Source organism: Xenopus tropicalis, chromosome 1 (assembly GCF_000004195.4).
Source record: "Xenopus tropicalis strain Nigerian chromosome 1, UCB_Xtro_10.0, whole genome shotgun sequence".
NCBI lineage: Eukaryota > Metazoa > Chordata > Amphibia > Anura > Pipidae > Xenopus > Xenopus tropicalis.
Window position 1 is genome coordinate 150413734 of NC_030677.2, and position 23912 is coordinate 150437645.

Consider the following 23912-nt stretch of genomic DNA (forward strand, 5'->3'; position numbering starts at 1 on the left):
CTGCTTTTGGCAATGTATTTAGGACACCACAGCGACATCTGTTGGTAGCCAGAGATACTGCCTGCACATTTTTCAGAGCTTCTGTAGCCTTGGATTGGTAATTATATTGTAGAATTTAGAAATCACTTTTTGATAAAGGTTCCATAAAACAAAAAAATACAAAAACATGGTTTCTATACTGCACCATTTTCATGATACAGAACTGTCACATATCTAAACAGCCACACAGACATATTTGTATGTACTATATCTTTAGTTTATTTGAATCCCTATAGTGAGCTGTTCGGTTTATTATTCCTGTATTTGATATCAGATATATATTGTGAGCACAGATTGCTACATATGAAGTTCCAGATTATCTGGTTCATCTTCTGGACTCGGGTAAGACTGCCCGACATTGCGCTTTTGGAATTCCTTTTTGATTTCGAGAAATGATTTGTTTTTTGTCTCAGGCACAATAAAAAATATAAAACTTGCTGTTAAAAGGCACTCCACAAAGAAAAACAGGAAACAATACTGGTTGAGTCCATTCTAAAGGGAAAAAGGAAAACATTTGAAGTGACATTAGAACAGGATTTGATATATATACTTGAAATAGTTCACATAATAACCAAATCAATCTGATATTGAGAGACCGACATACAGGGAGACTAAAGCAATCATCACGTCATGCCATCTCTGGATGTGGGTGGAATGCTGGGACTTGTAGTTAAAATAACAGAAGGGCCACAGATTTGCCCTGACTACTCTACAGAAGAAGTAAAGGAATGCAGCCAATTACCAGGAGTAGTTATTTGCCTGTAGTGGGATTTGCAGGAATGCCTAGAGTAGCCCCTTTGGCATGCCACTAAGGATCTATAAGAAGCAGGAGCCAAGGATCTTTCCTTCCCACATCTACTGTTATGAGCAGTGAGCATCCTCAGTGAATGAGGTCAAGCATGTATGCAGTCACTAGTCAGAGAGTCCATAAAGAAAAACAATAGCATTACTAGATACAAATGGCAGACGGGAAGATGATACATAAGTGAAAGTACAATAAGAAATCTGGGAATAAAGGGTTTTCAGTGTGTTCTTGACAAAATGTTAAATTTGCTGAATAGACACTAATAGCTATGTCAGCCCAGAATGCATTGGCTGGAATGATTAATTACAGTAATTACAATGGACAGGAAAGATGCTGTAGGTAAAAATGCCAAGAGTGGAATACCGTATGTCAGAAATGTAGCATGGAATAAAACTGGTGTAAGAGTACGGAGCTTTACAAGAAACACACTAATATCCCTCGAAAGGGCGATAACCAGTAATCAGAACTAAGAGAGAGAATGAAAAACATTATTCGTCTGGATCACATGCCTTTATACAGGTCATGAGACAAAAATGTGTCTTGTGTTCTTATACATTTTAGCCTTGGGAACATTAATTTTCAATATACTGTTTAACCTTTTTAGGATGGAACCCAGATTAAATTCTAAGTTAGGATTAAGTACAAGGTAGTGTGTTATAATTAAAAAGGAAAAGAAAGTATTTTGAATTATATGATTCAAATGGAGTCTATAAGAGATGGCCTTCCCACAAGCTTTCTGGATAAAAGATCCCATACCTGTATACTGTTGCTTATGTACAAAATCTGTCTAGCAATGTAGTTCCCTGCATACTAGTTAGTAAACCACTGTGTATTACCAGGTGCTTTTTTAGGTAGCCTTAACAAGCATCCCTTGAGGCTATAGTCTTGCACTTTCACTTCTTATTCATAATGGTATATATAATTATATTTTACCATACACAGCTTTGCTTGTACACCATACAGGCAACCCCCATAGATTTATATGAAATTTTAAAGGTGTCAATGTCACATCATAAAAACCTTAACTCAACAATTGTTATTATAGGTGACATCAAGGAAATTCCACAAACATACTGATCGCTGTTCTGTGCTGTTGCAGAGCTTTATAAGTTATTACTGAGTCTATAAGTCTGCATACTTACTACTAAAAATGGAAAAATCATCCCTATGGTAAAGAACGTTATCCAGCCTACAGAGCCCGATATCCTGAATGCCGCAGAACGAGAAGACTGAGTGAATAATTCTGCAGTAAGGGTATTTGTAACACCTCCTAGAGAAAAAAAGAATTGATTGTTAATAAAACAAAAACTGTCCAAAATCAGGAGTAGAAATGAGCATAGCTATGTTGTAAAGTACTGGTACAATGAGTTGTCTATAGAGCATTAAATGACATGTAAAGCGTATTTTACTGGGGGGTGCAAAAATGGGTTTACTCTACTGTGCATGTGCAAACAGGGATTTTCACAAGGGATGCTGGTAGGAAGGTGTAAAGTAAAATGCCAATTCAGTGCTTAGGGAGGTTGTTTCACAGCCAGCATTTTACTTACCTTCCTACTGGAATCCCTTGTGAAAATCCCTGTTCGCATATATATATATTTGTATATATATATATACAAACCATTTGGCTTTATTAAACAATATTCATCCTTAACTGTATGTCAGTTTAAGATAACAATACAGATTTGTGTTACAGAATAATAGTCTTACAGTAGGTCATGGCTGTTCAAAAGGGGCCAGTGGGCTGGTTATAGCCTTTTATGTGATTTTAAAGGCCTCCAGCCTGCTTAGTCTGTGCAAGGGAATCAAAGGCTACAGGCTCTGAATAAGTTATTTCACTAAAATATAAATATGATATTTGTGGATATATTTATTGTTTCTTTAAATGAAACATTCTAATAAGACCATGGACCTTATTTAAAGCCAATACAGCAAACGCTGTCAGAGCTAAAAATGTCAAGAAGTTAAAGCTAATTTAAGTGTACAGAAACCGGCGAAGAATATTAGCACTGATAATACTGTTATTTATACTCATAATACTGTTATTTATCCAAGGCCCCAGGGTTAGAATGCTTACCTGGCCCTAATCCAAAGCTCAATATAAATGCAAACACTGCACTCATGCTTAGATATGGTATCCAAGGATATACATCCTAAAGGAAAAATACAGAATGTAATTCCACTAGCACATTATAGAAAACATAGTAAAGAACAAAGTGCTGCATACCCATAGTGTGAAATCATAAAAATGTATTCATTTTGAAGGTAAATATACTTACAAATAAATATATTTACAAAGTATAAAATATAAAAGAGCTTATCTGGCTGTCTCATGTGTCTCCAGCATATTAGGGATGATAATCAATAGATATTTTTTTTGTAAACAATTGTCGATATGCATTAAAGTGAAGGATTTAGACTTTTGGTAAAACGGTAGAACAGACAGTATAAAAAATATATTGTATGATGTTTGGAAGATTCCAGAGCTGTATGGCAGAAATACTACCCACTCATGCTATCATACTATCCAGAGAAGCAGTAAAATTGCAGTTACTTTTTGTCCCTACCACCTGTTGTGCCACTTTTTTTTCCTCCAGAATTCACTGTTGCAAGGGGGCACTAGGTCTGCTGCAATTGTTTGGTGTCAAAATTATTTAATCATAAATGGAATGCAGTTTTGCTGAAGTCTGCCTGTATTCATTTTCAAAGTTCGACATGCGAGTGGCATCTGTCCCCGATTATTTTGGCTCAAGTGTGCTGCGCCTATTGATGGTGATCGCTTTATAAACCCTGGAGCTACCCCCTGGTCAGGAGGTGCCCAGTAGCTCCAGTGTTTCCCTATGTCAGTAGATGCATCAGCAAACCAGCACAGAAGGCAGGAAGGACAGGTTGATGGTAAGTGCAACTATAAAGAAGCACCAAAAGTGCATTTTGATGCTAGTACCTTTATAGAATGAAGGGTTTAACATGCAACTGATTGTGGGAGAAATTGTGGGAGTGCAACTGAAGGATATGCATAATAATATTTGATATCAATGACGCTGATGCAGGTTGCAGTCCCATTCAGGTGTTCTTCCTTCCAACAACCTCAGATGTTAATGAATTATTACATATAAATGATGACATAGGCACTGTAGCTGTATGTATTGCTAGTAGTAGTAGTAAGACCTGGATCTAATGTGTTATGGTGCATCCATATAAGAATGCATTAGTGAAATGACTGTAGTGCATATAAGTCTTCCCATGGGCCCCTCAGAAATGGGCCATCCTGATTTGGAGGCTGATTTCTAGTCTTCATCTTGTTTATGGCTATGTCTTTTATATGGTATACTTGTGCTGAAGAAATTGGCAATGGAATCCTCTGATTAATCTGTCTTAAAAAACTTATGAAGAGTGAGAACAAAAGGTTTATGCTGGGGGTATCTGCCTTTGGTTAGTGATTAAAAGAATGGATATCGAAACTATGCAAGAGTCTGAGAAGAAGTGCAAGTGAGGTTCTGTCATAATGTTATCTGATTCTGTTTAAATCTTTTACACTTTGATTACTTTGTAAGATGAATTGTATTCCTCCACCACTACACAATGGGATTTTGAATACTAGAATCAAAAACCACGTGATGAGTGTGAGCTTTCAATGAATTTACTGATAGCCTTATAGCATTTTGCTTGTGAAAGTCTACCCAAACTGCACAGTGAGCATGCATGCGCAAATGGAATTTAAAGTAATTTATAACGGAATCAATCTGTAATCCCTGCCAAAGCATTTACTGTGCACAGGACAGACCATTACTGCTTTCTTCCATAGCACAAGGTGTCCTATTGCCTTTTTAACTACATCATTCATCAAAATGTAGTGTCAGACAGAATGTACATAAAAAGGAAGAGTGATCAGAATAAATAGCACAAATACTTCACTTTATAATTAGATTTAGTTATATACCGCATATCTATAGGGAAGTGCAAAACTATGGTGCAGTACCCTGTATTAATTAAAATTGAGTGCCAAGTGCTGTATTTCTTTTTATAAAAAGGTATTTAGTAAAGTATCAAGTGCTGAAGACCCTTCAGAAGACACAATTTTTTCTGAAATTAACACAGCAAGGTTTGTTGCACTTGGCACCTTATTAAAACTAGTTAAGGTTACTGCACAATAGTATCCTTTTTGTGCTTCCCTTCATGTGCATCAGAATGGACCAGACAAGGATAGCTGGAAGCAAAAATATATAATATTGACTGGAAATTCAACACTAAATGAACTTTGTGTTGGAAAACCATACCATCAGTTTCAGCTGCCCAGCACATTCACATGACATAAAGGTCTTGGCTATTGTTTGGTTGAAGACTATGATTTAGGACAAATCTGGGATATGGCTGAATTCTGACATGGAGTCATTGCTGCATAAATTCTATTGCTTTTGGCTTTATCATTTGTAAGTACTTTTATTGGTTCATATACCCCTGCTTTTTTCAATGAATTTTTACGATACCTGAAATGTTAGCGTCAGTGTCAGTATAGTACACCAAAATGCCATCAGTGTGTATCCTCCAATAATAAGGATCCTTCTTCCTGCAATGTCTATAAGCAGACCCTGCAAATAAGCAATGCTAAATAAGTTTACATGGGTGAGTAAGAATCCCCGAAAATATGCTAAATATATTCACATTAGGCATGTTTTATGTTGAGCAAACATGCAAAAAATAAACCAAGTTGATTCGCTGATCAAAAGCAAGTATATCCTTGGTGTGACTGGTAGGTCAAGTTGGATGATACAGATCATTCAGACCATGGCTTCCTGGTTAGAGGTCATTGGATGAGTGCAGCTCCCACTGGATCAGATTTGCAGGCGGAAATAATGGCTGTTAATCTCAGCGCACTCTATTAGTTGTACTTACACAGGTCAGAGCAGTGAGACATTCACAAAGCCCTGTTCCCAGTGTCACATAAGGAATATTGTTAGCAGGGATTCCAGCTTTTGTAAACACATATGCTGCATAGAAGTAAATCTGTAATACAAAAATAACATCCTGTATAGTATAACATACTAGTATATATATGTGTTTCAGGACAGTGGCCATATTTCCACACAGTATAAGTAGGAATATAAAAAAGTGGTGAAACCGCAGCATTAGTCCAGTAGTGGAATTTTTGCCACTCACTGCTGTTCACCTTAGCCCAAAATTACATTTGTGGGGTTATGTAATAAAAGGCACTAAGTTTGCCCAGAAGCAGTAACCCATAGCAACCAATAAAATATTTTCTTATAAACAGGTGACTAGTAAATGCAACCTGTTTATTGGTTGCTATGGGTTACTGCTACTGGGCAAAATTAGTGCCTTTATTATATTATATAACCCCACAAGTGTCATATTGGGCTACGTTTGCCCAGGAGCAACCAATCAGCAGGTAGCATTTACTGGTCACCTTTTTAAAAGCAAACATCTTATTGGTTGCTATGGGTTACTGCTCCTGGGCAAACTTGGTTCCTTTTATTACATATGGGGGTTGGATTGTAATTGTCTGCTAGTTATTGGCTCCCAATATTTAATCATAGTTTTATTGTTATGCTGTGTTTATTCTCTGCTCATTGTGTATTTATGAAGTGCCAAGGAGATTTGTATGGACCATACTAAAACCACTTTTGAATAAAAAAAACTCTACCTGATGTATAGGGGCTTTCTGCTATGATAGGCACAACATGGACATCATGCTGGACACCAAGCAGGTGAGGTTTTGTTTCATTTTACATATATGATGTTTGTGATTTTATATAGGCTGTTTGCTAGTAGCTTTGGGAAACAGGCTGTTCATATGATATTTTAAATAACAGGTACATTTCACTTTTTCTCCTAGGAGAAATTGGGGTCATTTGTTGAAATCTGTATTATCATTTCCCATAAAGCAAAGAATAACTTGAAAAAAATAATTGTCATGACTTTTAAAGACATTTATTCATCTAAACCCTTGCACATCTTGCCCCTTCTAATGTTGTCAGTGTTATTTAGCCTTAGTCCTTTCTTTTTTTGCTGCTTCTTAACTCCATAGAGAATCCTCTGTCAAACCCTTCACAACTAAGCTCAAAGACTACATTTTGGAGCACTGGCTTAACATCTGATTACATCTCGGCACATGTGGCAATGTCTAAACCATTTAAACCGCAGCATTTTTACTCTGTTTTTACCCACTTTTATCCCTGCCTGTTCTATGTATGTGCAGCACTGCATGTACAAGTAGTGCTATAAGAACAAAATTATACATATATGCGAGAAAATATGTAAGTAAGTAAGTTCTACTTACCGCGTTAATTCCACTGAGTTGCTGCCCAATGTTTGTTAGAATGATAATAACTAGCTGCCATCTTACTGTCCGGTCTGAGAACAACTGAAAGATTGTCTTTGGTTTTTCACCATTCAAAGCACATGATTCTTTCAGTATATCATCCATCTCAGGCTGGTAGTGCTCTGAGCCATATAACATTTTCAGTGCTATATCATAAAATGTAAAAAAAAATGCAAAAAAATCTAATTAAGTAAGAATATAATGTACCAGAAAGGCCAGCAATAGATTTAGGCTAGCATATAATATTATGCTTTCGTTTAATTATCCAGTTATTTTTTCACACAAATATGAATTAATACTATACTCCTATAAGTGAGATACCTGGGTCATGTTGGCCCTACAGCATCTATTTTTTATGGTTTCTACAAATAAAGTTACCTTAAGGCTCATAAGAGTGGTGATAGACATGCAGGTGTTCCTTATTAGCTATATTGAAGGGAATAAAATACCCCCTTTATGACATGAGCTCATATAGTAGGGCTTATGTAAAAACTGATGCATTAACTCTATTTTAACTGCCAGAAATATTTATATTTTTTTACATAAATAGCAGATTCATCAAAATGAAAGGAAACCATCCTATTATGCTACTCATAAGAACCATTTCCAACTACCCCCCCTTCATTCATTCCAAGTTCCATTGTGAAGTGATAGATTGTGGTAGCTGAAGTGTAATTTATTAAAGAGTCCATTACTTTATGATGGAATAAAAATGCAGCACTGTGCTTTTTATGTGCTTTTTTTTTTTTTTTTATCCCCCTCCCATGAAGTAAGAAGATGTGGACATTACCCTAAACGTTACCCCTGTTAGCTTAGAAGTAAGTGAATAGGCAAAAGTTCTGCTCCAGCTTCAGTCAGAGAATCGTTTAGGACTTGTTTTACCACATGGGTTACACTTAGGGTTGCCACCTGTCTGAAAACCGAGCAAAATCCCTCCGAATTGCATCTGGCCCTGACGTCATCATGTGACCAGAAAATATCATCATGTGATGATGTCCTCAGTTGGCGTTATGGTGTCAGCCATGCAAAATTACGCACGCCCCTTTGTCCAAATTTTAAACCTGCCAATGGTGGCAACCCTAGTTACACAATTTATTATTTCATACCCTTTTTATGAAAATATTGCATTTCCTTTACTATAGTTCACTTCATGTAGCAGCTATTTTAGCCTCAAATAGCATTTACCCAACTTAATACTCCAACAAGAGCTTACATAAATAGAGGTGATAACTATTTTATCGAGTTCATCTCAGTATAGGTTTGGTTTATTAACCCTCTCTAGAAATTCTCTTTACACACATTATACACAATACATTTAGCATTTATTAAAAAGCTGCAAATGTTTCTATTACAAGTGACAAAAGTGTAGCAGGATGGCCATAATAATAGCTTACAATAGGTTACAATAGTGCTGCTGCAGTCTCTGTGAGCAACCTGTTGATCTTTGTTCCTAGTTAACACCCCTGTGATGGCAGATCAAGTGTCTTGAAAGATTTCTTGAGCAAGCATAATATCAAAGGCTGTTGTGATAATTGTGAAAAAAATCCTTGGTTGTGGTAACAAAAAAGGGCTGTGATTGGCTATATGGATATATGCCAGCCCATGTGTGGACTTGCAGCCGACAGGAGGCTCTTTTTGGCATCATATCTGGTTTTTATGCATCCAATACTTGCCTCCAAGCCAGAAATCAAAATATAAGCACCTGCTTTAAGGTCACTGGGTACAACATCCAAGGGGGTTGGTCTTGGCCTGGGTATAAACTTAGGCTGAGAAACAACTGTACTGCTCGCCTCAGCCCACTCCGGTGTCTGCACAAGCAGGCACTGCACAAGGAGAGGACTTTGGTACAAAGATGCATACTCCTGTATTTCCACACCAAAATCTGCTACCTGTGTCTGTGCATGGGCTGATGCAGTGCCTGTTAGTGCAGATACCAGAGTGGGCTAAGACGGGTGGTACAGCTGTTTCTCAGTTTGCATTTATACACAGGCCAACAAACAGCTACATGTGACCATAGCCTAAGCATACATGTGTCTCACACTATATATACGTTTTGACTCTGCCAAACTCACTTAATTTCTTGCTTAATTACCTGTTACCTTTTTTGGATATTATTTCAAAGAAGATTAATAGCAGCCAACTACATCTGTTAAACTAATTGAGCCAGTCCAGGGTTCTGCAGCCTGAGGAGTGAGCCAACCCAGAAGTACCCAAATGGTCATCTGGGAAAGAATAGTGGTCAACATTCCACATATATAGGTCTGCTGCCCATAGGGGATTTACCAAGGGGATTTACACCAAAAAAGTATTTTTGCATAATGAAAGAAAATGTAATTCTAAGCAACTTTCTAATATACAATATACACATTGTTTTAACTTCTGGAACATCGTTGCAGAAGCCAACTATTTAACAGACCAAGAGAAGAGCTGACTTCAGTTACATTGTTTCAAGAGTCAGAACCAGAAGTAAGTGGAGAAAACAGAAGGATATAAACAAATTCCTTTTACATTTTATGATCTAATGAGCAGGCCCCTTTTTTACCGCTTGCATCTGTCAGTATTTGTATGTAATCTGTACATTTGACATATACAGAATTATTTTGTACAGCACAGTGGAATATATTGGCATTGTATTTATACTTTTAATATTAACAATATAACCAGTACTGCTTTCTATGGCAGTTACAAACTTTGAAACCATTACACCTTTTGGTTAATGTCCATAATTACAAGCACATTTTCTTTCATTACAGAATAATAGTTTTTGGGTGAACAAGCCCCTTAAAAATCAAAACATTATGCCTGGATATTTCTGGACCTTTACTTATCCTTTAGGCATGTACTGCCCATATTTTTTTCATTTAGCGACATGCTCTAATATAACACTCCTCTGTGGAACAGATGATATATAAATAAGTTTATGGAGTCCATATGCAGTTGGGTTCAGTAAGTTAACTCTAAGGGACACATCTAGCTTATGGGCCTCTAGGGGGCAGCTGTGCTTTAAGGATTCTTACCTTTTTGGCATTGATATTCATCTTTATTTTCTATAAGGAGGTACCTGGGACTCTCTGGAAACCAGGGAAGGCTTGCCAACTGTATAATAGCTGGTATACAGCAGGTAGGCAACAAGAAGTACCAGTTGTCCCCTCCGCCAAATAACTCCCTGACAACGATAAAGAGAAGCAATATATTGACATAAATGAGAGACTGATTGTACAGCGGCATACACAGTCTTCCAGTCAGTATTATTCAGTATTCACCCATTATTATTCACTGTTAGGGCATTTTGGTGTCAGGATTGCTCTCATCAATGTTCCCATTCAGAAACCTGTCTGACTAGAATGTAGTCATGATTTACTCGGACAAAAGGTTAAACGTGATGGTCATATTTCTGTTTTTAAAACTATATAACTAAGCAACTATGTAACTGTCAGAAGGCCTGAACGACAGGTGGATTTAGGCGACTGTATTACCCCTAAAATGCCAGGGAATTCTCTGACAGTTCTCTGACAATTCTCTGAGTAAACTGATGAAGGCTCTTAAAAAGTGTGGCAATCCATTTTCAAGATTCATTAGTAAGACAAACATTAGATAATATACAGTATATCACATTCTGAATAACTGAAAACCTTGAAGTACTAAAAGGGTTTTTTGTCAACAAATGTATTTATATTGTAAAATAAAAACTGAACACTTTTAACTCATGCAAATCGATTCATACAGTAGCCATACCGTAAACCAACCAACTGCCCGGTAAAGATTCCACCAGTCAGGAAAATATTCATGCCCACAGTAGTTAGGCCTCTAATGTGCCTGGGTGCAATCTCTCCTAGATATAATGGTTGTACACATAAGCCAATACCTGCCAAGCAATGGGAACATAAAACCAGGTCAACCCAACTGCATAGTGCAAAATATATTCACATTAACTTAAATTTGACATTACACATAAAGTACAACTGCACTTTAGAAAAACCAATATAGATGTTTTTTTCTGATATTTGAAACAGAATAGTGTATTTTTAAAAATTATGGTACTCCATGCTATATAAATGCACTGATTTTGAATCTTTTTCATCACACTCACCAGTTATGGATTCTAAAAACAGAGCATTAGCCTTAAGCGGGAGGTTATACATGAATATCCTCTCTATAGGCCATTGATAAGACTCATACTTGAGAACTGAATACAACTCTGGCCAAATCTCCAAAAAAACCCATTAATAAAGTAGAATGAGTGTAAGTGCAAGCACATTCATATGCACTGCATTTAGTGGCATGCATTTAATGAGACCATTAGTGTAGCTACTATAGATCAGGAGGAGTATTAAAAGACAAGTTAACCCCAGAATATAATTTTTAGCATAGTAAAAATAAAACAAAATTCTAAGCAACTTTGCAATATACATTCATTACAAATTTGTAAAGAGTAGCACTAAAGTGTTTTCTAGTACCAATTTAATATAAAGATACAGACCTCCCACGGTGTACAAATAGCCTGACACATTCATCTTAATGGTCACAGGTGTTTCAGACTAACTGAACCAATGTTCGACTTGTCTACATTTTTACGAGAAGGACTGTATATTACAATTCAGAAAGAGAGGAACCCTTACCTGCATTTATGCCTATAATTAATCTTCCAACTATTAGAAGTTCAAAGCATCCACTAGGATAAGCAATACCCATTAGGAAAGCAGCCAGTATTGCAAGAACATTGTTCATTAGCAGAGTCTTTTTTCTGCAATGCAGATAAGAAAACTTTTGATTAGTGTATGCAGGTATTTATTAAGTGTATATATAAATGTATACAATTTATTTATATATTACAATATATACAATATTATATATTGCAGAGATGCACTAAGGCACGGGTCTCCAACCACCGGTCCGGTGCGTTACACAGCCATGACAATAGCTATGCGAAGCCCAGGAAGATTTCTACTGATTACGACAAGGACCAAAGTACTTTATTAAGCTGTATGTAATAATAATATTAATAGTAAAGTGCATAATATAAAATTTAACTAGCACTAGTTGCGCCACACTCCCCATCCCCGGTCCTTGGAAAAATGATCTTGCTTGAAACCGGTCCATGGTGCAAAAAAGGTTGGGAACCACTGCACTAAGGGACTTTATAATAGAAGTAAGAAAATCAAAGGTTTATTGTTTCACTAGGAGACCTTTCTCAAGACAAAGAAAGGTCTCCTGGTGGGACCAAAATGTTCACAATAAACCTTTGAGTTTTCACTCCCTGAGAGCAACTCTGCATGAATATATGGATATATTCTTTTTTGTGACAGCACCAAGGCATTTGCTTGATTTTTAAATCTTAGTGCATCACCTTCTGGACTGCTCCTGGCAGAGGGTGCCGGATTCCTTTCCAGAATGTTTGTGTAAGGCACCCTCTGCCAGGATTACTGAGTACTGTATATACTCAAATATAAGTCGAGGTACCTAATTTTACCTAAGAAAACTGGAAAAACGTATTGACCTGAGAATAAGCCTAGGGTGGGAAATGCAGCAGCTACTGCTAAGTTTCAATAATCAAAATAAATAGCAATAAAATTATATTAATTGAGGCATCAGTGGGGTATATGTTTTTTAATATTTATTTCAAAGAAAAACAGTAAACTAGCTCTGTAAGTGGAGAAAAGGGTCAACAAAAACAATATGGTATCAGCAATGGTACTACTCCCTTAGCTCAATCAGCAACCAAGCTAAAACACAAAGAGTTAAAATCCTGCAAAACTATATATAGTTTATATAGAATATAAAGTGCAATGTCTAGTGCAGAATAGGACAGGTGAGGATGGTAGATGAAGCAACTGGAGGTGAAAAAGTTGCAGCCAGAGTCTATAGAAGGATGCTTGTGGGTAGAGCATAGAGGGAAAGGGACAGTCCAGGCATAAAGGGACAGCAAACTAAAGGGGCAAACAGACTTTTGGGGTTTCAAAATTAAATTAAATAAGCTGCCTGGTAAAGAAGGTGGCCGTGGGCCATGGGCATTATGTAATACTGAACCCCCACCCCCAAAGTTTGCTGCAGCACGTTAGGTTAGCTCATCAAAGCAGCAATGAGAAGAACCACTTCTCCGGACTGGTCTAGAAGATCCACCAGCAGACTTCAGATCAGAAGGCCCTGCCTGCAGCAAGCGATGATGTAGAAGGGAGTACTAGAAGGAAGGAAGGCAGGCAGGCAGCCACTCCCTCCCTCCCTTATGTGCCAGCACCTCTGTGTCCAGCACAAAGGATGCCAGCGTAACGTGAATGACGTCATCACGCTCATTGCGTATTGGCAAACTGCCAGCAGACCCGGTCCCGGAGGACACATAAGGGGAAATAAGTATTGCGTCTGGGAGCGGGCCTGGGCACTGGAGGGTCTGGTTGTGGGTGGCCTAATCTGCACACAAAGGACAGAGGGTGCTAGTCTGGAGGGACCCATGGCACCCGATTCGAGTATAAGCCAAGGGTGACTTTTTCAGCACAGTTTGGGTGCTGAAAAACTAGGCTTAGACTCAAGTATATACAGTAAGTACTTAACAACTGAGAGAGAGGAGAGAATTTGAGACATACTGCGTGTTAAATTGTTTGTGGCATTTTCAGAGGATAAGAGGAGAGGAGATCACATACTGTACAGGAGTTGTGACTAAATTTACTGTTCGGGAGGATTCTGGTTCTATTGACCTAAACACATGGGACTTGGCAGCAGTGGTGTGAAAAACTATTTGCCCCCTTCCTGATTTCTTATTCTTTTGCATGTTTGTCACACAAAATGTTTCTGATCATCAAACACATTTAACTATTAGTCAAAGATAACACAAGTAAACACAAAATGCAGTTTTAAAATGAGGATTTTTATTATTTAGGGAGAAAAAAAATCCAAACCTTCATGGCCCTGTGTGAAAAAGTAATTGCCCCCTGAACCTAATAACTGGTTGGGCCACCCTTAGCAGCAATAACTGCAATTAAGCGTTTGCGATAACTTGCAACGAGTCTTTTACAGCGCTCTGGAGGAATTTTGGCCCACTCATCTTTGCAGAATTGTTGTAATTCAGCTTTATTTGAGGGTTTTCTAGCATGAACCGCCTTTTTAAGGTCATGCCACAACATCTCAATAGGATTCAGGTCAGGACTTTGACTAGGCCACTCCAAAGTCTTCATTTTGTTTTTCTTCAGCCATTCAGAGGTGGATTTACTGGTGTGTTTTGGGTCATTGTCCTGCTGCAGCACCCAAGATCGCTTCAGCTTTAGTTGACGAACAGATGGCCGGACATTCTCCTTCAGGATTTTTTGGTAGACAGTAGAATTCATGGTTCCATCTATCACAGCAAGCCTTCCAGGTCCTGAAGCAGCAAAACAACCCCAGACCATCACACTACCACCACCATATTTTACTGTTGGTATGATGTTCTTTTTCTGAAATGCTGTGTTACTTTTACGCCAGATGTAACGGGACACGCACCTTCCAAAAAGTTCAACTTTTGTCTCATCGGTCCACAAGGTATTTTCCCAAAAGTCTTGGCAATCATTGAGATGTTTTTTAGCAAAATTGAGATGAGCCATAATGTTCTTTTTGCTTAAAAGTGGTTTGCGCCTTGGAAATCTGCAATGCAGGCCGTTTTTGCCCAGTCTCTTTCTTATGGTGGAGTTGTGAACACTGACCTTAATTGAGGCAAGTGAGGCCTGCAGTTCTTTAGAAGTTGTCCTGGGGTCTTTTGTGGCCTCTCGGATGTCTCTGCGCTCTTGGGGTAATTTTGGTCGGCCGGCCACTCCTGGGAAGGTTCACCACTGTTCCATGTTTTTGCCATTTGTGGATAATGGCTCTCACTGTGGTTCACTGGAGTCCCAAAGCTTTATAAATGGCTTTATAACCTTTACCAGACTGATAGATCTCAATTACTTTTGTTCTCATTTGTTCCTGGATTTCTTTGGATCTTGGCATGATGTCTAGCTTTTGAGGTGCTTTTGGTCTACTTCTCTGTGTCAGGTAGCTCCTATTTAAGTGATTTCTTGATTGAAACAGGTGTGGCAGTAATCAGGCCTGGGGGTGACTACAGAAATTGAACTCAGGTGTGATAAACCACAGTTAAGTTATTTTTTAACAAGGGGGGCAATCACTTTTTCACACAGGGCCATGTAGATTTGGAGTTTTTTTTCTCCCTTAATAACGTAAACCTTCATTTAAAAACTGCATTTTGTGTTCAATTATGTTATCTTTGACTAATAGTTAACGGTTTTTGATGAGCAGAAACATTTAAGTGTGACAAACATGCAAAAGAATAAGAAATCAGGAAGGGGGCAAATAGTTTTTCACACCACTGTATATGCTATGGACGCTCTTTGAACTTGTTTAGTAAATAGATACTATACAGGAGCACTGTATTTTTCCTCTTTGTCTTTGTTTATTTGGTATTTCTGGTACTACCCCAAGAGGAATTCAAACCTGTAGTTCAGAAGGGAGCACTGATGCCTCTATGTTTTCTCTAACATACAGTATCATAACATTGCTTTTCATAAATAATGTTTTTTGCTTAGCAAATGTCTATATGCCCTAATGGCAACCAGGAGTTTAAAATATGGCACCAAACAGTAGTCGTAATGTGGTTACAGGCCCTTAGTAAATAAACATTACAGTTTATTAGATGCAATTAGCAATGCCAGATTCTCTATCAATCTAGGAGCCTTTTTGTTCATTGTAGGGTTCTAATGCATGCAGGCACTACTGCCATATTTTCATGATAAACACAAAACAAATAAACATTACTTGGCAGCACAAAAACAACTAAATTTATACTTGTTTCTCTTCCTGGGAATCATTATTGCTTTTTTTACTCAGTATGAATATCTGCCTTTAATATGTCACTTCATTTCACTGAAGAAGCATGATGCCACTGAAACACTACGAAGCCCCAAGGCAAGTGGCTGACAGGGTAACCACATGATGGGTATGTTTCTGAAACTCTATACATGAATCAACTCTTCTTTCTTTCAATGTGACTGGCAAATAGTAACCCTTTTAATGCTATCAGAATTTTAGTACAATATGTTTTTCTGTTTCCAGTGTCTGTGTGTTTTTTCATGTCTGTACATTAAGCAAAAAACAACTGGTCATGGGGCTAGCTAGCTGTGCAGCAAAATAAAACCAGGTGATCATTCAGTTCAAGATTTTTGCTCTTCACTGTCCATCCACTCGTGTTGGTTGGATGGAATGCAATCTCTACTCAGCACGCTCAGTAATTATTGCAAGTGGGGGTGGTGTTGAGATGGGTGCCAGAGTTGCTTAAATGCATTGGATAGAAGGGTCAGTATAATATGGTGTTTGTTCGTGCTTTTTCAATCCAGATCTTTTAATAAAGGACTAGACATTTGTGGTTTTAGTGGAAATTAGTTTATTTGTGGTTTTAAAAACCTCAACCACATAAATCAGAATGTTGATAAATGTGCCTCTAAGCGTCATGGTCCAGACATATCTAAGATATGTGTTATGGTGCCAAAATGCAAGAACTGCACAGCAACATTAATAAGCTTTCTGAGCAGTATATGCTTATGAAGTGCCAATTGTAATGGACACAATATCCTTTTGGGGACAAAGTGCAGCGACACAACTATTAATACTGGATGCACCCTAATACTTTTGTTACCTTATATTTGTTTGGTTATGATATTCACAAATAAATGAATGAACAGCACAGCTATTTTCTAATCATTTTAGAACCCACAGATTGCCAGTCCAGGCACCCATGGTGACTGAAATAGCAGGCTTACCTCCTACCCTGGGCCAGTCCTCCTCTTTCTTATAAGTACTTTTGTGAACAGATGCCTGTTTCCAATGAGAACTGTTACTAAAACCTTGGGCAGGTAAGTTGAACCAGGAGTATTGCTTCCCAATTTACTTAGAGTACCCATTACTGATTTAGTTATATATGACACGATCAAGTGCAATTAATCATTGTTTATGTACAGGTATATGTATAAGTATACATGGACAATAGAGACATTAGTTATTTTAAGTTGTTTGTGCTTTTGACACGACACATAGAAATGTGAACATCAAATGAACATTTCTGCTTATTTTGTCCTGTTTTTCTTACAGACGTGAAATTCATTTTAATCCATGATGCTAAAGCACAATTCTAAACAATGTCACTTTTGTGAATTTCCATAATATCTGTCATAGCTGTGATTAGTAGCCGACACTGTGGCTAAACTTATCATTGCTATGTTATGTTTTCTTTAATGGTTCCTTTTAAAAGCAATGCCTGCCAAAAAACACACCAGTACCTGCCTCAGATGTCACATTGGGAGATAACAGGCTTATTTATTTATTGTTCATTCATAGTTCCAACAAAGGGCAGTATCAGTCAATAGAACAATCAACTGATTTCATTATACCCATGGGGCAAATTAAAACTCGATGGTAACATGCAGATGAATCCTATTTGAGGGATAACAGCTAGCAAGATAAAAACGAGCAAAAGACGGAGCATGCTGTATGCAAATCACACGTAAAAAGAGCCATTTTTTCTTACAAATAGCAGCAATATATTCAAATTATTTTAAGTACCGCTGTCCTAAATACAAATCTGCAATTACAGCCGGGAAGCAAGGAATGTTTAAAGGGGATGTAAACCCGAATAGAGCTCTCCAGGCTTGGAGGCTTAGTTGCAGATACAAGAGTACTGTTCAGTATAAATTCTGCAGACTAGCTTCATGTCCTTTATATTATGAGGTAGATCCTTGTTAAATCACATTAAAATATAATCAAATTACAGAGGACTGCCATCTCTCCCAATGCTATTGAAGGCAATACACGTATCATCTTTTCACCACTCAGTGTGTGTCAGGTAGCATGCTTTACATTCAAAGTATTGGGAGTATAGGGCCAGCCATGGCCAGTACTCCCTGTGTGCCATTATGCTTTAAGGCAATTTCTAGAATTGCACTCCGTGCCATGTGTCTAAAACTTCCATTGCCGATGGCATAAACTATGAACAGTGTCAGGTATCCATCGAGCAAGCAGGATTCTCAAGATTATTTTGTATTCACTGAGCTGCTAACCAAGTAGTGCAAAGGACATTTTTTTGAGCAGTGCTACAGTGCTCACATTTTAATAAATCTTCCCCTAAGAATACATCCCTGATATTGCTGGACTACAGCTCCCTGCATGCTTTAACCCTTGATCATAAGCTGGGGTATGCATGAAGTTGTAGTCTATAAACATTTAAGTAAGTAATGGTTGAGCAACAGTGTTTACATCCCATTTAATTGGTAAAAATTGGCAATTTAATATAATATATTGCTGCACCATTTCTCTTGATATGTTGTGTGATACATATTTACTTATGTACTACTGTTAGTCTGTGATTTACATTGTCACTTTATTGCTAAGAACTGCTCCAAATAGTATTTAACTGAGGCTTCTCATTTCTCAGGGTTTTTGTGTGTTACTTCTAAAATACCATATATATCAAGAAAATCTATCTGTTTCATTTCTATAAGCCTTTTCCTGCCTACTTCATTAGGATATGTGCTATTTGGTTGATGCTATAAGTATGAGCATGGACTCCTCCTCTTTAGGTTTGGATTTGCTCTTTTCTTTGTAGGTTGAGCGAATTGCTTATTTATTTAAATTACTTACCTGCCCAATTTGTCAGCCAGATGTCCTCCAATATGAGTGCCAAGTAATCCACCCAGAGTAAACACTGAAGCAATGACAGACCAGATGAGTGTCAGCCAACCCTCCTCGAGGTTGGACTGATGGCGGGAGTACCATGTATTATTAATAAATTGCTGAATTTGCTACAAGAAAGGGCAACATAAACTGCGGTGAGATATAGTTTATTGCTTTTTTAATTCTGATGTATTGGAAAACCTTTTTTTTTAAACATTTTCAATTAACTTATTATTAAACAGTTTAAAAAGACATCTTAAACGAGAATACAAGTCAAAATTTAAAAAGCATACTGCCCAATAGTCCTCCTATTGTTAAGTAAAAACGCCACACTTTTGGCTCACCTAATCAAATATTTACTTAGTCACACTTACTTCACATTTTCTAGAACAGGCAGCCATCTCTAAAAAGGTATTCTCCCTTCCTTTCCCTCCTTGCTTCATACTGCACATGTGTTTCATTCCCTCCCCCACTCCCCTCTGCCAGATCCACTTCTGATTGGCTGGTGGGCATGTGTAGCTCAGAACAGGAGACAGGATCAAGTTACACACATGCTCAGAAAATAGGAAGGCTGCCGCTGGCAGCCTACAGGAACGACAGAGAGATTTCAGTGATGTCACTGTAAGCTTCACACTGCTGTAGGCTGCCAGCACCATATCTCAAAGAAGCAAGCAGGGATCTGGGAATTTAGATATGCAGTAAGTACTTAAAAAGAATGCCTTTAGACTTACTTTTAATTTATATTAACCTTTCATTGTCCTTTAAATAAACAGGGACGTGTAATAGCCCTGCAGTCATTGTATCATGACCTCTGTCACCTTACACCAATGAACATATGGCCTCTTGAATAAGTACTACGGTCACTTTATCATTTATTATAAATATCTCAGATATAAAAGTGAAATGAAAAGAATAGCATAGAAAATATCCAGGATGAAAGGAAAGTAAACCAACTTAATTCCTTGCCTGTGAAACCCCATTAGCACTAAAGGCCTCATATGCTAATTGAATACAAATATGCTTATTTTTATCAACAGTAAATCTGGATTTCATAACACTCTCTAAAGAATATTTTTCTGGATAACAAATACATTTTTGACAATTATGAAAAATCCTAATTAGTACTTACTCTTGTAGGTGCATTGATTATGGAAACATTATACCCATACTGAAAAGCTCCTCCGATTCCAACTGCACAAACAGCAAGAAAAAGCCTGCTGATCGGAGGCTGTGGAAACAGAATATTAGGATAAAAGATAACAAAAAACTGTTATAATATCGTTCCCCTATACTTTTGTGTCATTCATCATCAACACATAGCTGTGTCTGTAGTGGTTTGGCTCAGCTGCCTTGTGGGAGTCATTAGGTGCAATGATTTCATGATGACCAAACAAAATTAGCCTGTTTTACAACTTGGACCTTACTGTACAAACACATCCAAGGCCTTCCCAATCACCACAAGTTCTGGAGGACAGAGTAAAAGTGTGTGTGTTCTGTTATCTGGAATGTTTGAGACTTGACATCTGCATTCAATATTTAATTCTATAAAGCTTACCATATTTCCAGTAAATAATGACCATTACTAACATTCTAGTGATGTATAGCCTATAAATACTATACATATATTATTATAATATCCCAGTACTTTCTGATTCTGTTTGCAGTTCAACTTATTCTTAAAAATAATTCAATAATGATATGTAGCACTGCTTAAAACTGTGATTTGTGTTAGATCAATGAGAATTATTATAGTTACTTTTCTTTTAAATGGACAATAATATAACTAATGTTAACAGGCTACTGAAAAGTGTTCCAAATGTACAGGGGTACAGTTAATAGAATGCAGAACCAGTGCCGGACTGGCCCACCACGATACCAGGAAAACTCCCGGTGGGCCCAGGTGTCAGAGGGCCCTGCTGCTTCATTTAGCCTTCTTCATGGTCATTCCCTATTTCTGAATGGGAACAAAGAGGAGAAGTAGATGGAAGAATAGATGCTAGCATGTAAATAAAATAGACTAGGAGAATAAAGAGGTTGGGTGAGGAAAGGAGGAAAAATAGTTTGGAGAGTGGCCTATGGTCTAAGGTTGGCCCTGGGCCCCTGGGTTCCCAGTTCGACACTGCGCAAAACTGAGGGGCACCAATACAGTCAGATTATACCTGGTATTGCCCTAGGCACATCCCTGCCCCTTCTTCTACCCAACTGTATCCCCCCCCCCAGCTCTGCTGTCTAATTTTGCAGGTATCTGGTGGCAGGCTGGGGGTTTTAAAACAGAAATGGGGAATTATATTTTATATAGGCACTTAACTGTGCATCACACCCTACCCATATTACAATTATGCACAATGCTTTAAGGGTTAACTAAGGTCCTAAACATCTGTTTCTACACGGTCATGTCTGTCTGCATATAGTTGCTATATGACCTTGGTGTACAGCAGTCCCATATTTCTGAAATGACTACCTACTTTAATTCAGTATGTACTTTATGTAGCAGGAATATGTCAGTACATTAGAAACTGCCTTATTAGGAACTGTTATGTAAAAGCATGCTTTAAAATGTTAAGGATTTAAAGTTTTAAATAAATGAACCCCCACTGCTTTTCAAATATTAGATAGACTAATAAGCAAGAAATCAAGAAGAAAAAGAAAATAAATGTTTGAATATGTTTGCAATAATATATTACAATCTGTTTACAGAAATAAATATCAGATAATTTTTATTCAGATTTTTTTTTTTTTTTTAAAGATCCCATGAACTACGAAATGTAAATTATTTATGAGAATGTGTCTTTCTATGTCATTTTCTAATTTCAAGCATTAAGGAAATCCCTTTGTATGTGTCTAGCACAATCTTTTGTATGAGATACTATTATTGCTAACAATATTATTTATAAAATACCAGCATTATTTTCAGCATGTATTTGTTAGGGCTTACAATGTCAAATACATTTGAAATAAACAAAACATAAATCAAGCTGGATTCACCTAACTAAGCTAGACAATATTTCAGCAAGTGCATGTTAATATAATAAAAGTTGCAAAATTTGCATTAGCCCATACTAACCAGCCAGCAGACTGCATTTCTTAGCTTAAATGCAAACAGCTGATTGGAAGGGTCAATGTAGAATTTTACATTAATTTGTTTTGGGGTGCTTAGTTCTCCTGTAAAAAAAGTGAGCAAGTGGGCGGATGGGAAGGGGGCTGAGGGCTCTTACAGGTTCCTGTGCTGCCACCGGGCTCCTCAGGGCAGGGCTGCCTACATACACCACAGTGTAAAGTAGAATCTATTTAACTTGCAGGCACTCTATGCTAAACTGCAGTTGCAAATTAACTCTGCACATATTTATATTTAAAAAACAGGGCAAGGTTGGTGTGTCCAATGTGCAAATCTAATCACAATTTCTTTTAGCATTGCCATTGTCCTCAAGAGCTTTTTAAATATGGCATAATCACAAAGTGTGAACACCTATATGCAACAGGACAATTGCAAACTGCGCTTTTATGTTTACAAAATTACCATCAATGTTACATTTTCTCACACATGACCACGGACAGTGGCCACACTCGTGCAATCACCATCTCATTTGCAAATATTTGTGTGCAATGTACATATCACTGCGATTTGGAAATAAAAAAAAAAACCAAAGACAGCCATAGCAGTGCAATATTTAAGCATTTAGGAGAAAAAATGTGCAAAACAACCATATGCAAATAAATATGTGTTGCGCTATGTCTATAAATGTCCCCCAGTTTGTGCAAATACTTAGGGGTAGATTTATGTGAAAGTGTGAAATTCGAGCTCGCCACATTCATTCCTATAAGATTTTTAGAGGTGTATGTATTGAATGATGAACTCTCTCACCCATTTATAAATACGCTGTTAAAAATCCCATTGGAATGATCAGAGAATGGGGAGATTTTACTGTGGTGAGCTCTAAATTCCAACTCTGCCCATAAATGTTAAAAAAAAAAATACATATAATGCTTGGTACTGTAAAGCTAAGTCCTGACATAATCCCTGTATTTCACTTACCCTACTTGTCTGTTTCTTGTGTAACAAAGGTTGGTAGTCCATGATTTCTGCAGAGCTCTCTAGGCATCACTCCTTCACTACACACAATGAGGGATGTTCCCTTCTCTTTCAAGCATTATACCCACCACCATAAACCAAGCATGGTAAATTGAATCATGCAAACATAATTGAACACAAGACACTCTCTCTCTCTCTCTCTCTCTATCTCTCTGTCGGCAAGTGGTGCATGTCATTTTCTAAGTCACTTGAGTCTTTGGGAAATATGCTTAATTAGTTCCTAATGAAAATGTAAACATACCTTGCTCGTCGCCATTAGATACGGTACTTGGGAGTTCTACCAATTTTTTCTCCGTGGTTTTAGAACTGCTCATTGGAATTTGCCATGTGACTCCTTCCTTTTTTTTTTTTTGGCTAGCAGCTAATTATACATGCATTTTTTCTCTCACAGTTCATTGCAGCGAGAATCTCTGCTGCTTACTAAAGTCTCATTTTACCATTATTCTATAAGCACAAATCTCAAAAACAGGTTAAATGAAGTCTCTCCAGAACATTGTCACAGAATTAAATGATAAATAAGGGAAAATGGGAAGATCAGTTTTTTACCATTTGTGTAATTCAGATTTACACCCACACAACAAGGAGTGCTTGGAGAACAAATTCCACCATTATACTAGATTCAAGTTTGACTTGCATAAAAAAATCCATTGGGAAGTTTTGTATTAGGCAATCCCCCCCTCCCCAGTTTAGTGGTGACCATATACTTTACTGGTGATAGTGAAGAAACAGAGTCAATATAAAGCAGGCCAGGGCAGCATGAGTAGAATAACCAGTGATATGAATAGATTGAAAAATTCAGATAAGGTACCATGATGTAGTTATAAAGTATGGGAGGTAAGAAGACAAATAAGTAACCATTAATACATGTGTAAGAGTACATATTAATAGATCTGACACAATAAAATATATGGATATAATCTGCACACATTTACTTCATGTTTATATTTTAAACAAACTGCACCTGAAAA

The 23912-nt window shown here is 37.4% G+C and overlaps 1 protein-coding gene across 1 annotated transcript; it reads right to left on the reverse strand.

Annotated features, from left to right (window-relative positions):
- Nucleotides 1-242: 242 nt before the first annotated feature.
- Nucleotides 243-22957, reverse strand: slc2a7 (solute carrier family 2 member 7). The gene is given in 12 exon segments (NM_001126561.1): nucleotides 243-531; nucleotides 1987-2114; nucleotides 2919-2994; nucleotides 5329-5430; nucleotides 5735-5845; nucleotides 7137-7324; nucleotides 10196-10344; nucleotides 10914-11043; nucleotides 11798-11922; nucleotides 18822-18982; nucleotides 19984-20082; nucleotides 22888-22957. Coding segments are annotated over 12 exon segments (1506 nt in total). The 5' UTR covers nucleotides 22930-22957; the 3' UTR covers nucleotides 243-336.
- Nucleotides 22958-23912: the final 955 nt, after the last annotated feature.